Source organism: Zeus faber (assembly GCF_960531495.2).
Source record: "Zeus faber genome assembly, chromosome: 11".
Lineage (NCBI taxonomy): Eukaryota > Metazoa > Chordata > Actinopteri > Zeiformes > Zeidae > Zeus > Zeus faber.
In genome coordinates, this window is record NC_137205.1 from 30,556,120 (window position 1) to 30,568,619 (window position 12,500).

Sequence of the window (12,500 nt, forward strand, 5' to 3'; positions counted from 1 at the left end):
AGCATCCCAGTCCTCAGTATCCCAGCATCCCAGTCCACAGTATCCCAGCATCCCAGTCCCCGAGTCCTCAGTATCCCAGCATCCCAGTCCTCAGTATCCCAGCATCCCAGTCCACAGCCTCCAATACCCAGCATCCCAGTCCCCAGTCCCCCGGTCCCTAGACTCCCAGTCCCCAGTATCCCAGTATCCCAGTAGACCATACTGGGAGGCTGATGGTTTTTGCTCCCGTCCAGGCCACCTACAAGCGCTACCAGGTGGAGAACCGGATGAAGCAGGACTCTCTGGAGCGATCCCAGTCCGACCTGAAGAAGCTGCGAAGGAAGAGCCAGGGCAAGAACGCCAGCAAGTACGAGAGCAAGGAGAGTGAGGTGGGACACACACACACACACACACACACGCACACACACACACACACACACACACACACACTGACACCTGAGACACTGTGTGTCGGTTGTGATGCAGGAGCTGCTCTGTTTCTGTTTCTGTTTCTGTTTCTGTTTCTGTTTTTGTTTTTGTTTCTGTTTCTGTTTCTCTGTTTGTTTTGGTTTCTTTTCTTCTGCTGCAGGAAAACACAGGGTTCAATTTAAAAATAATGGAGGTTATTAAAACAAATTAAATTCAAGTACGTATCTGTCAGATAGATGGATGGATGGATGGATGGATGGATGGATGGATGGACGGATACTTTATTCATCTCCAGAGCGAAGTTGCAGTACCACAGCAACTGACATCAAATATAGACAATCATATGAAATAAAGATCATAAAGTTAAAATTTAAGTAACAATAAAAATAGAAAAACAAAATGGCAATATACAATAAACCACAAAATTACCAATAAAAATAAATAAATAAATAAAATATAAGTGGCCATTACAAATCTGGCAAAGTTAAAAATTCAGATTTTATCAGTATTATTATTATTATTTTTATTGTTATTATTATATGTGTAATCTTTGAATTTAAACCCCAAATCCCTTGGTTGAAGCAGAGCAGCCATCCTAAAAACTGTGGATTTGACATGAAAGACACATTACTCTCATTTCTCTTGTATATATTTTTTTAAATATTTGTATTTTATTTTATGTATATTCTAAATATATAGTAATTGTAATTCCAAGTATGTATTAATGTTGTTGTTTTTTGTGTACCATTTTTTTTATATTTTTTTATTAGAATGTATTTAATTTTGTTTTTTATATAATCATATGATGAAAGGCAGTAGCTGGTTTTGGGCTTGTGTTTGCACTGCAAATAATTAAAATAGTAAATTATTTCCTCCCTTTTATTTCTCTCCGTTCCTCCACTTTTCAGTTCTTTAAATCCAGCAAAGCTGCGAGTGTAAGATTTGGGCTGTGTAACGGAAAAACACGCGCACCCACACACACACACACACACACACACACACACATATACACTAAACCTGCTGAGATACTGGTCCATCCAGTCAGCGTGGGCTTTGGATTGTTTGTTGTTGTTGCTGTTTTTTGTCCGAACGTAGATTGATCAACATTTTAGTTTGTTTTTTCGGTCCAATGAGACCTGATTCTGAATGAATGAATGAATGAATGAAGATTGATCCCTTGCAGGACACCAAGTCGTTCTCATTATTTTTCGGGGACTTCCTACTTCCTAGTGGGCGCGACGGCTCCGAAAAGCCAGCGCTGCTCAACATGTTGAGTGGGATTTTTATTCTGAAGCCAACGAGCTCGAGTTCACACCCACGGCCGACGCAGATTGAGTCACACAGCCTGTCTGACGGGTGTGTGTGTGTGTGTGTGTGTGTGTGTGTGTGTGTGTGTGTGTGTGTGTATGTGTATGTGTATGTGTATGTGTGTGTGTGTGTGTGTGTGTGTGTGTGTGTGTGTGTGCGTGTGGTGTTTTACTACACTTTGCAGTAGTTGCTGGTAGTTCCGCTCCATTCATATTTGCATGCAATGATTCAAGTAGTGAAATTATTTTTTCGCCATTTTTTTGTGTAGTTCACTACTGAAACGACAAACTTTTTCGGGCGATCAAGGGAAAAGAATTCCTTAATATAATATAATATAATATAAATCTGAATTTTACCATCGCTTGAACCACCTCTGACCCCCTTTTTCTTTCATCCTGAGCACTGTGAAGGCACTGCCAGGCCATGCCGTGGTCGCACACTTGGCAGCAAGTGCCAAGAGGGGCGGGCGTGGTCAGGGCTCACACTGCCACCGCGTCGTCGTACATGACACCAAGCGGCTCCACAGACAAAACCTCGACTTTCACTGGGCAGCTCTGCGAGCCCAGAGCAAACACACTCTCTACTGCAAAGACGTCAAAGACAAATCTAAGAGCACATTTGGGAGTCAGCGTGCTGTAGAAACATTGACTTTGCTGGACAGTTTGCGGTGGTTTGGATAAGGTATCCACATCGTACAGTGGGGTGAGGCCACTTTTTGCACTCAACTCAACGACTGGCATTTTTTGCTGGCATGTGACCTTCCTTTTGTATTTGTATATTTTGTTATCATTTCGTATCGCACGTACCTTGTCGGTTTGATGATTTGTTTTTTACAAAGTAGTTTGAACTTCTTTTTCTGGGTAGCTTTACTTTACCAAACTGGATTCCTCCGTCGGGTAGCTCTGCTGTAGTTAAACTTCTTCCAGTGTGAAGTAATTGGTTGCTTACAAAGGTATGCTTTAAAAGTACCTTCCCCAACACTGCGTGTGTGTGTTTGTGTGTGCGCGCGCGTGTGTGTGTGTGTGTGTGTGTGTACTCTTATTTGGGGCTTATGCCACATTGTGGTGCAGCGGCAGGTGGTGTAATCCTTGTGTTTGTGGTTGAGACATTTTTTCCCCCATGGTTCCAGAAGGAGTGTGAGAGGAAACACCAAGACAAACAGGAAAGCGTTGAGTCAGCGTTTGCACTAACGCGTTTTAATCCACATCCGTGTTGACCTTCAGTTCACACTTGAAGTCCTCACTTCATGAAGTCTTCATTTCTTGAATTCCTCACTTCTTGAGGTCCTCACTTTGAAAAGTCCTCACTTCATAAAGTCTTCAGTTTATAAAGTCCTCACTTAAAAGAGTCCTCACTTCATATAGTCCTCACTTCTTGAAGTCCTCACTTCATAAGGTCATCACTCCATAAAGTTCTCAGTTCATATAGTCCTCACTTCATGAAGTCATATGTCCTCACTTCATATACTCCTCACTTCATATAGTCCTCACTTCATTTGTCCTCACTTCATATAGTCCTCACTTCATATAGTCCTCACTTCATATAGTCCTCACTTCATATACTCTTCACTTCATATGTCCTCACTTCATATAGTCCTCACTTCATATGTCCTCACTTCATATAGTCCTCACTTCATATGTCCTCACTTCATATGTCCTCACTTCATATAGTCCTCACTTCATATGTCCTCACTTCATATGTCCTCACTTCATATAGTCCTCACTTCATTTGTCCTCACTTCATATAGTCCTCACTTCATATACTCTTCACTTCATATGTCCTCACTTCATATAGTCCTCACTTCATTTGTCCTCACTTCATATGTCCTCACTTGATATTGTCCTCACTTCATATGTCCTCACTTCATATAGTCCTCACTTCATATGTCCTCACTTCATATGTCCTCACTTCATATAGTCCTCACTTCATATGTCCTCACTTCATATAGTCCTCACTTCATATACTCCTCATTTCATGAAGTCCTCACTTCATATAGTCCTCACTTCATATGTCCTCACTTCATATAGTCCTCACTTCATATGTCCTCACTTCATATAGTCCTCACTTCATATACTCCTCATTTCATGAAGTCCTCACTTCATATAGTCCTCACTTCATATACTCCTCATTTCATGAAGTCCTCACTTCATATAGTCCTCACTTCATATGTCCTCACTTTATATAGTCCTCACTTCATGAACTCCTCACTTCCTAAAGTTCTCATTTCATGAAGTCCCCAGTTCATAAAGTCCTCACTTCTTAAAGTCCTTACTTGATAAAGTCCTTACAGTAGCAATGTGTCTCTTTGTTTACCCGGTAACACCCGCTACCACCGGCCTTCGTCATCAGTGGGAAAGGTTACACCCGGTCCCAGACCCGGCTCAGATGACCCTGCGATAGACGAGGGTTTTTATTGGCTCCAGCTCCGATCGGCTCTGATGTGAACAGGACGCCCAGGTCGACCCAAAGGTTTCGGCCCATTTACCCGCGCGACGCGATGCGCGTTGAAGTTCCGGACGCTCCTCGCCACCAGGGAGCGGTGCGTGGGCGCGGCCACGGACCCTCTGCGCTGCTTCTAATGTGGTGTTGGGATCGTTCACGAACGATCCGGTTCTTCTGAACGTCTCTTTCGTCGGAACGAAGGGACCCCAGTCTCGATGGGTGATGAGGCCGTTTTGTTTTTTTTCTCCGAGTTTGACACTTTTCTGTCGTTGTTTCTTTCAAGTTGCTGTCTCCTCTAATGTTTGTTTTCCAATCACACTGGAAACCCCGACACGCCTGGCTCGTTTAAAAAACCAGGGTATAACCGCTCATTTTGGTGTAAAAACGGAGTGTTCCCTCCTCTGATATGAGGTCGGCTTTGTAGTGTCGAGCGTTTGACAGCGTTCAGACAGACGGGCTGTCAGACAGACGGGCTGCCAGACACTCAGGGTGTGGGTCCCCGTGCAGACGGAGGCTCACAGCGGCAAACGATGCGCCCCACCCTGAACACTTCAAAGTCTGCCGAAAATCTGTCATGGAAACGGCAAAGACGGTGAGATTGGATTTCTCTGTTTCTGAAGACAAGGTGTCAGAGCTGATCTGAGGAAGCAGGACGTGACGAGGCTTCAAAGATTTACCCCAAGTATCAGCGAGGAAAAGCAAGGAAAGGAAAAGTTGTTTCTCCATATATATACAGTATATGTACTGTATGATATGTGTCATGTATCTGCAGCGTTCTCCTCCGTGCTTGGTGCTGGTTCTAAAGACAGGTTGTCCACAGCAACGCTCCAGGCGCAGCGTTGAAACGTGTAGAACTGGAGCGACACGGGAAGGAACGTGTGAGATGACATTCCACACGTTTCGTTTGCCTGGCGGGGCGGGTGTTTTGCGAAGGGAAAAACTCAAGTCGCACGCGGGATTGTGTGTTGGCCTGTACGTCCGGGGAAACTCGGTCCGGAGATCCCCGCACCGCTCGTCATCACACCGGGCAGGCTGTGGAGAGCGGGGACCATAATATACAATATAATTATGATATTTTAAATCCATGAATGAACGGCGGCGTGAGTCGAGCGTTTTGACTCAGTTCAACGGTTTGAGGAAGCGACGCCCGACTCGAGTCATTTGTGTTTGGTTCGTGTGTGAAAGTGGACGAGAAGTAGCAGAATTTAGAATAAAGTGGCTAGCGTTAGCATTAGCATTAGCATCCATATCAACGAGGTCGACTACTTCATCAAAAATCCAGCTCCTTGTCAGCTTGGCACATGGTCATGACATGGCCGTGTATGTCTCCACCTAGTCGCCCGCCTTACTGGAGGAACCACACCTGCCCTACTGTAGAAACCACATCCACCTTACTGTAGGAGCCAGGCCCGCCTTAATGGAGGAACCACACTCACCTTACTGTAGAAACCACAGCCACCTTACTGGAGGAACCACAGCCACCTTACTGGAGGAACCACACCCACTTTACTGTAGGAATAACAGCCACCTTACTGTAGAAACCACAGCCACCTTACTGAAGGAACCACAGCCAACAATCTGTAGGAACCACACCCACCTTACTGTAGGAACCACAGCCACCTTACTGTAGAAACCACAGCCACCTTACTGAAGGAACCACAGCCACCTTACTGGAGGAACCACACCCACTTTACTGTAGGAATAACAGCCACCTTACTGTAGGAACCACAGCCAACAATCTGTAGGAACCACAGCCACCTTACTGTAGGAACCACAGCCACCTTACTGGAGGAACCACACCCACTTTACTGTAGGAATAACAGCCACCTTACTGTAGGAACCACAGCCAACAATCTGTAGGAACCACAGCCACCTTACTGTAGGAACCACAGCCACCTTACTGTAGGAACCACAGCCACCTTACTGTAGAAACCACAGCCACCTTACTGGAGGAACCACGCCCGCCTTACTGGAGGAACCACAGCCACCTTACTGTAGAAACCACAGCCACCTTACTGAAGGAACCACAGCCACCTTACTGGAGGAACCACACCCACTTTACTGTAGGAATAACAGCCACCTTACTGTAGGAACCACAGCCAACAATCTGTAGGAACCACACCCACCTTACTGTAGGAACCACACCCACCTTACTGTAGGAACCACAGCCACCTTACTGTAGAAACCACAGCCACCTTACTGGAGGAACCACAGCCACCTTACTGGAGGAACCACACCCGCCTTACTGGAGGAACCACGCCCGCCTTACTGAAGGAACCACGCCCACCTTACTGGAGGAACCACGCCCACCTTACTGAAGGAACCACGCCCACCTTACTGTGAACCTGTCATTTACTGATGGTATCAAACTCTCAGGTTGTTAGATATGGGGCCTGTCGCTTTAAGAGATTGCATTGTGGGTAACGCTGGGCCGCGCCAGGCTTCACATTATTTTCTGAGACAGAGGAGGAGGGAGAGAAGGACACGCCCGTTGTGTTCATTCTAAAAGTGACAACGTGCCTGATTACTACCTGTCCTCAAATTAAAAAGCACTGCCACATGTCTCTCGCTGGAAGTTCCTCCTGCGTATGTGACAAATAAAAATCTTGAATCTTGAGTTTGGGAGCCCCAGGCTGCTCCGGTAACAAGGTTCATGTTGCGTCACATTCAGTGTGTTTCTGTGCTGCCTGACCTCGGCGTTTCAGCGTCAATCACACTCTCAGTTTATGGGATGGAGCAAAGCGTGTCCTGCACCCACCGTGGTGTTACGGGGTTACGGGGGGTCTGCACTTGGTGATGGATTATTTTGGGATTGATTATTTATTGATGAATAACTCTGATACATGAGGTTGTGTTCTCTGCTTAATTCTTCTTGGGTCACGGAGGAAAACCTCTACTCCGTTACCGTCTGTGTTTGTCTGCTGTACATATGAGCTTCCTGCTGAAGACTTCCTGTTCGGTAACATCCTTTCTACTGTTCCTATTAAATTACTGCGTAAAACAGCTGTTTGTTTAATTTCTTTCAACATCAATGTCGAATTATGGTCTAGTACCGAAACTGAGATTGAGACCATTTATTTATTGCCGAAGTGAACAACGTTATTTAACTTCAATATTTTAGCAAAAAAACAGAAAAATGGAAACGTGTCCTCAGACACATTCCTGAATGAAATAAAAAAAAAAAAAAAGAAAAACAACGGAAATACAAAAAAAAAATCTTTATTTTATGCTACCGAGGAGGTTTTGGCGAAGCACACATTCAAATGTTATGTTACAGCTTCATATTCAGCACTTCTGTTGATAATTGCAAATATCATTAAGTCGCGCTCTGGTCCTGACAACCAGGATGTACTGACGAGGTGACGGCGACCAGACGTCCCGGTTTGGAGCGCTGTGTCCAGAGTCCCCACAGATGTCAGTAAAACACCAAAATGTCCCGGTTTTCAACACCCACTTCCAAATTGTCTTTTCAGCACAATTCAAAGAGCACGAAGCGGCGACATCCCCTGCCCCACGATCCCACCGGAGAAGTGGGTGTGCCCACGCGGTCGCCGTGGATTGTGTGCTTTCCTGGGTGTGTGTGTGTGTGTGTGTGTGTGTGTGTGTGTGTGTGTGTGTGCGGGTGTGTGTGTGTGTGCGGGTGTGTGGGTGTGGGTGCGGGTGTGTGGGTGTGGGTGCAGGGCAGTGCTTCCTACAGGCGACTCCGCTCCGTCCCTGTGCCAAGATCCTCTCCATTACCTTATTGAACGAGACAAAAAAAAGGCACCATGAATAACAGGGGCTCTCTCAGTCGCTGTGTGTGTGTGTGTGTGTGTGTGTGTGTGTGTGTGTGTGTGTGTGTGTGTGTGTGTGTGTGTGTGATAAAAATCCCAAAGGTCACCTATCTGTAATATTATGGGCTGCTGGGAGTGTGACAGCGTCGATTGAAGAGGGTCATGGAGTTTGTCTGGACGGACAAGACAGAACAGCTTTGTTTGTCTCAGGACGAGGTTCTTCTTTTGGGAATGGAAGGAAGATTCCCCGGAAAACACACAGAGGAGTCATGACGGAGGATGAGGACGCCTCTCATATGATATAGTTGGTTTGATACGAGCGACTCAATGTGATTATTGTGAGTTGATTTAGACAAAAGTGTCACGTAATGTCATGTATGTAAAGTAGGAGTAAAGGAATTGGTCTATTTTTCAACCCAGGCCTCATTTAAATGTCTGTTATATCATTTATAATTGTTGATAACACAACAGGCTGAAGGCTTTACTGTTGAGAAACTCACCACTCTGCTGCAGCTCCTCACTGGGCTTCCTAGGTAGGAATTAGATTAGCTGTTATGTTCGGTTTCGTAACTATTGTGCATAATGTCTGGGCGGTTGCAAAGATATTTCACTGCATATATGTAGGAAAGTGTGTACAGTATATGTATGTGATGAATAAACCTCTTGAATCTTGAATCTTGAATGGGGCAAACCATTAACACTTAAAAAAACAGGTCAAATCACCTTTTTGAAAACAGGAAATTCCCTCTTTATATATATATTTATTTATTTATTTTTATTATATATTTTTTTTTTTACATGTTGTGAATAACAGTAATGTCTCATTTTATTTAAAAAACACTTTTAGTAACTGCCGCAGTACATCCAGAGTGTAATGTTGGCCAGTAGGAAGCGACGCAACTTCCTGTTTCTAGTCTCTGCCTTAGCACAGATGTGGCCAAAGGGGTTAATAAAAGCCTCAAAACATGATAAAATGCACGGTTTGTGAAAATTTTATTTTCTTTCCAACTCATATGGTGAGCTTCCTGGAGAAGTATCTTGTTTTATTTTTTAATTCTTAATCATTTGCCCTGTTGGAATGCTCTGAAGCACAACGAGACGCTCCAGCAGAGTGGTAAGTTTATCAACAGTAAAGCATTGAGCAGGTTGTTCTCTGCATATAAATATAAATGATGAGACCTATCCTTTAATATTCAGGGAGGTGTCTCGAACACAGAGACACAAACACACACACACACACACACACACACACACACACAGACACACACACACACACACACACACACGTATACTCGTAAAAAGTCATTAATTTTGTTTGTTTTTTTACCCAGCTGGGCCTTTCATCGTACCCGGGTGTCCGTCTAGATAAAACACGCACGCACTTGCACACGGGCGAACACACACACACACACACACACACACACACACACACACACACACACACACACACACACACACACACACACACACACACACACACACACACACACACACACACACACAGAGGTCCCTTTGTCCACTGTTCATTCATAAAGGCAACAGAGACAATTCAATCTGCCTTTACACTGTAGCTTAGCATCCGTGTTGCTGTTTGAGGGAGATTAGGGGACGGACACACACACACACACACACACACACACACACACACACGCCGGTCAGTGGTCAAAGAGTCTGGTTGGTTTGTTGAGATACACACATGGATGAGAGGAGATAAGGGGATGGAATTGTGGGTTATTGTGGCTGGTGTGTGTTTAGGAAGACACACTGCTGGAATAAATCATTTGAAATGAATGGATATACAGATAGATTGATGGATGGATAGATGGATGGATGGATGGATGGGTGGCTAGATATAAAGGGTGTCACAGTTCTCCAAATCCACGATTTGATTGAACTTTTGATTTTAAGGTCATGATTTGATTTTCGATATAAACATTATTTTCTTTTCAGCACTGACGGCTGTGCCATTGTTAGATTATTGAGTCTTGATTAGTAAAGAAAAACACTTGTTTCTCAATAGGTGCATTTTATTAATAATAATCATAAAAAAATCATAATAACAGCAATTGTCCAATAACAATAGGTTATTATCATAATAACTCATAATAACTTGTGAAAATAAAAGGAAATGGCAATTTACAATTAACTTAAAAATTAACAGTAAACAAAAAAATGTGAATAATAAAATGAATCCTGTGTGTGTGTGTGTGTGTGTGTGTGTGTGTGTGTGTGTGTGTGTGTGTGTGTGTGTGTGTGTGTGTGTGTGTGTGTGTGTGTGTGTGTGTGTGTGTGTGCAGTGCCTGGAGACTCTGTCCAGCCGGCAGGTGGACATGCAGAGGTTTATGGCCGACAGCTGCAGAGAAGCTCTGCTGGAGGAGAAGAGACGCTTCTGCTTCCTGGTCGACAAGCACTGCAGCCTCACCCACCAGACGGCCGCCTTCCACGACAAGGTGCCTGTCTGTCTGACCGTCTGTCTGACCGTCCGTCGCTGTATATTTGGCTATTTTTGTTGGTATTTGGTTATTTCATGTACTTTGTTTTTCTATTATCATTATTATCATTATTATTATTATTATTATTATTATTATTATTATTATTATTATTATATCAAGTTTTTTGCATATTTGGCTATATTTTGTTTTTTATTGGACTATTTTCTGTATATTTGGCTATTTTCTATTGTCATATGATATCGATATTTTTTGCATCTTCGGCAAATCCTTTTTTTTTATGATATTATAACTTAATGATATTATAACTTATGATATTATAACTAATTATGTGATCCTCCGGGGCAGGGAACTGCTAAGGAAGAGCCTGTCGCCTGTCCGTCCGTAGTAGGATATTATAACTTTATGACTTTATAATGTTATGATATATGACCCCCCAGGCCAGGGAGCTGCTGAGGGAGAGCCTGTCGTCATGGCAACAGCAGTGCACCGATGCCACCGACCTCCCGGAGGGCGTCCTGTCCATGATCGAGCGGCTGAGGACGCACGTCCCCGTCATGCCGCTGCCCTCGCCGGCGCCGTCACGCCACAGCCTGGTGAGGGGGAGGAGAGGGATGGACGTGGTGTGAGGTGGTCAATAAGTCCACTAACACTGTGCCTGTTGAGCTTATTTCACCAACACTTCTGTCAGTCTTTTTTTTTGGGCAAGTACATTGACATGTACAAGGGACTCGTAGTGGTGAAGATTATTGCATCGCTGCGCAGACTTGAAAAAATAATAATAAAACGACCAAATGAACAAAAAATAGCCAAATAAAAGAAAGGAAAACAGTCAAATAAAACAAAACAGAAAAATTCACAACTGTACAAAAAATTTACAAACAAAAAAAGAGCTAGATATACAAAACATATCCAAATAAAAACAACTAAAGTGGCAAATATAAAAATAATTGTTAAATATCCCAAAAATATCCAAACTTAAAACCAAATATAGCCAAATATACAAAACTTTGCTTAATACACAAAAAATATCCAAATTAAAAAATAGGCAAATATACAGTATATACAGAATGTGATTCCATGCATGCGATAAGTCAAGTAAGTTGGGTTGTACGGTGTGAGTCACCCTGTCCTCACTCTCGCCCGCTCAGAACCTCTCTGTGGGCCAGGAGTCCCCGGCTCCGCCCCTCAAGTCACAGACCAGCCCCCTGGTGGACATGTTCCCCCAGAACCACAGCAACGGCACAGACAGACACTCAGGTACCTGTGTGTGTGCGTGTGTGTGTGTGTAAGCATGTACTTATACACACATAGTTTGCGTATGAGAGTGAGCGTAGAACTTACTTGACACCGAATCCGACTAAAGACAAGAACAAACAGGAAGTCCGCTCATCCCTATGGGGAAACGCTGTGATAAGCTCCGCCTCCTCTGTGCTGCAGGACTTCCCCGAGGCTCCGGGTGCGTTTACCTTTTCCAGCTCTTGCGACAAGTCTCGGTCCGACACTACGACCGGAGGTGACATTTTTTACTGGAATTAAACAGAGTATTAACAGAGTATAAATTACGTCACGTATAAAAGAATAATGACGTTATTAACCTTGACCTTGGATTTCACCGTATTTGCTTTTGACAAATCTCCTTTTATATGAATGAATTATGTGTTTTTTGGGGGGTTTTTTTCACACGTTGCAAACACTATAAATTACCTTTTAAACTCCCATTCATTCCCATTGATTAGCAAATAAGTATGAAACGAAGGCAAGAAAGGAGACAGAAAAGATTGATTCTGAATAAAGTGAAAAATATTTTGATCGTTGTAGTTCACCTTCAGAACCTGAGTACTTTTGGATTGCTCAGATAAAAGTAATCCAAAAGTACTTTCCTACTCTTTGTATGAGTTACTTTGAAAGGCGTTTGAACCCCAGACGGACCGACACAGGCACCATGCAGAGCTTGCAGAGGAACTCAAACACATCTCAGTTTGTTGACGGCAGGAGCCTCCGCGTTTTGGGAAATGCTGCAGCCGAGGAACGGGAGCAGCGTTTTCGGTTCAGAACAAACAAGCTGCTCCGGGGTTTCAGCCAAACCGAACGTTTGTAGAGCCAAAGTCGATCCCTC

The 12,500-nt window shown here is 43.9% G+C and overlaps 1 protein-coding gene across 1 annotated transcript in view; it reads left to right on the top strand.

Annotated features, from left to right (window-relative positions):
- Window positions 1–12,500, top strand: part of baiap2l1b (BAR/IMD domain containing adaptor protein 2 like 1b) — a 52,296-nt gene that overhangs the window by 20,667 nt on the left and 19,129 nt on the right. The window contains exons 6-9 of the mRNA XM_080010138.1: window positions 234–368; window positions 10,229–10,381; window positions 10,822–10,977; window positions 11,533–11,641. Coding sequence (XP_079866264.1) covers window positions 234–368; window positions 10,229–10,381; window positions 10,822–10,977; window positions 11,533–11,641 — 553 coding nt within the window. The remainder of the gene's footprint in view (window positions 1–233; window positions 369–10,228; window positions 10,382–10,821; window positions 10,978–11,532; window positions 11,642–12,500) is intronic.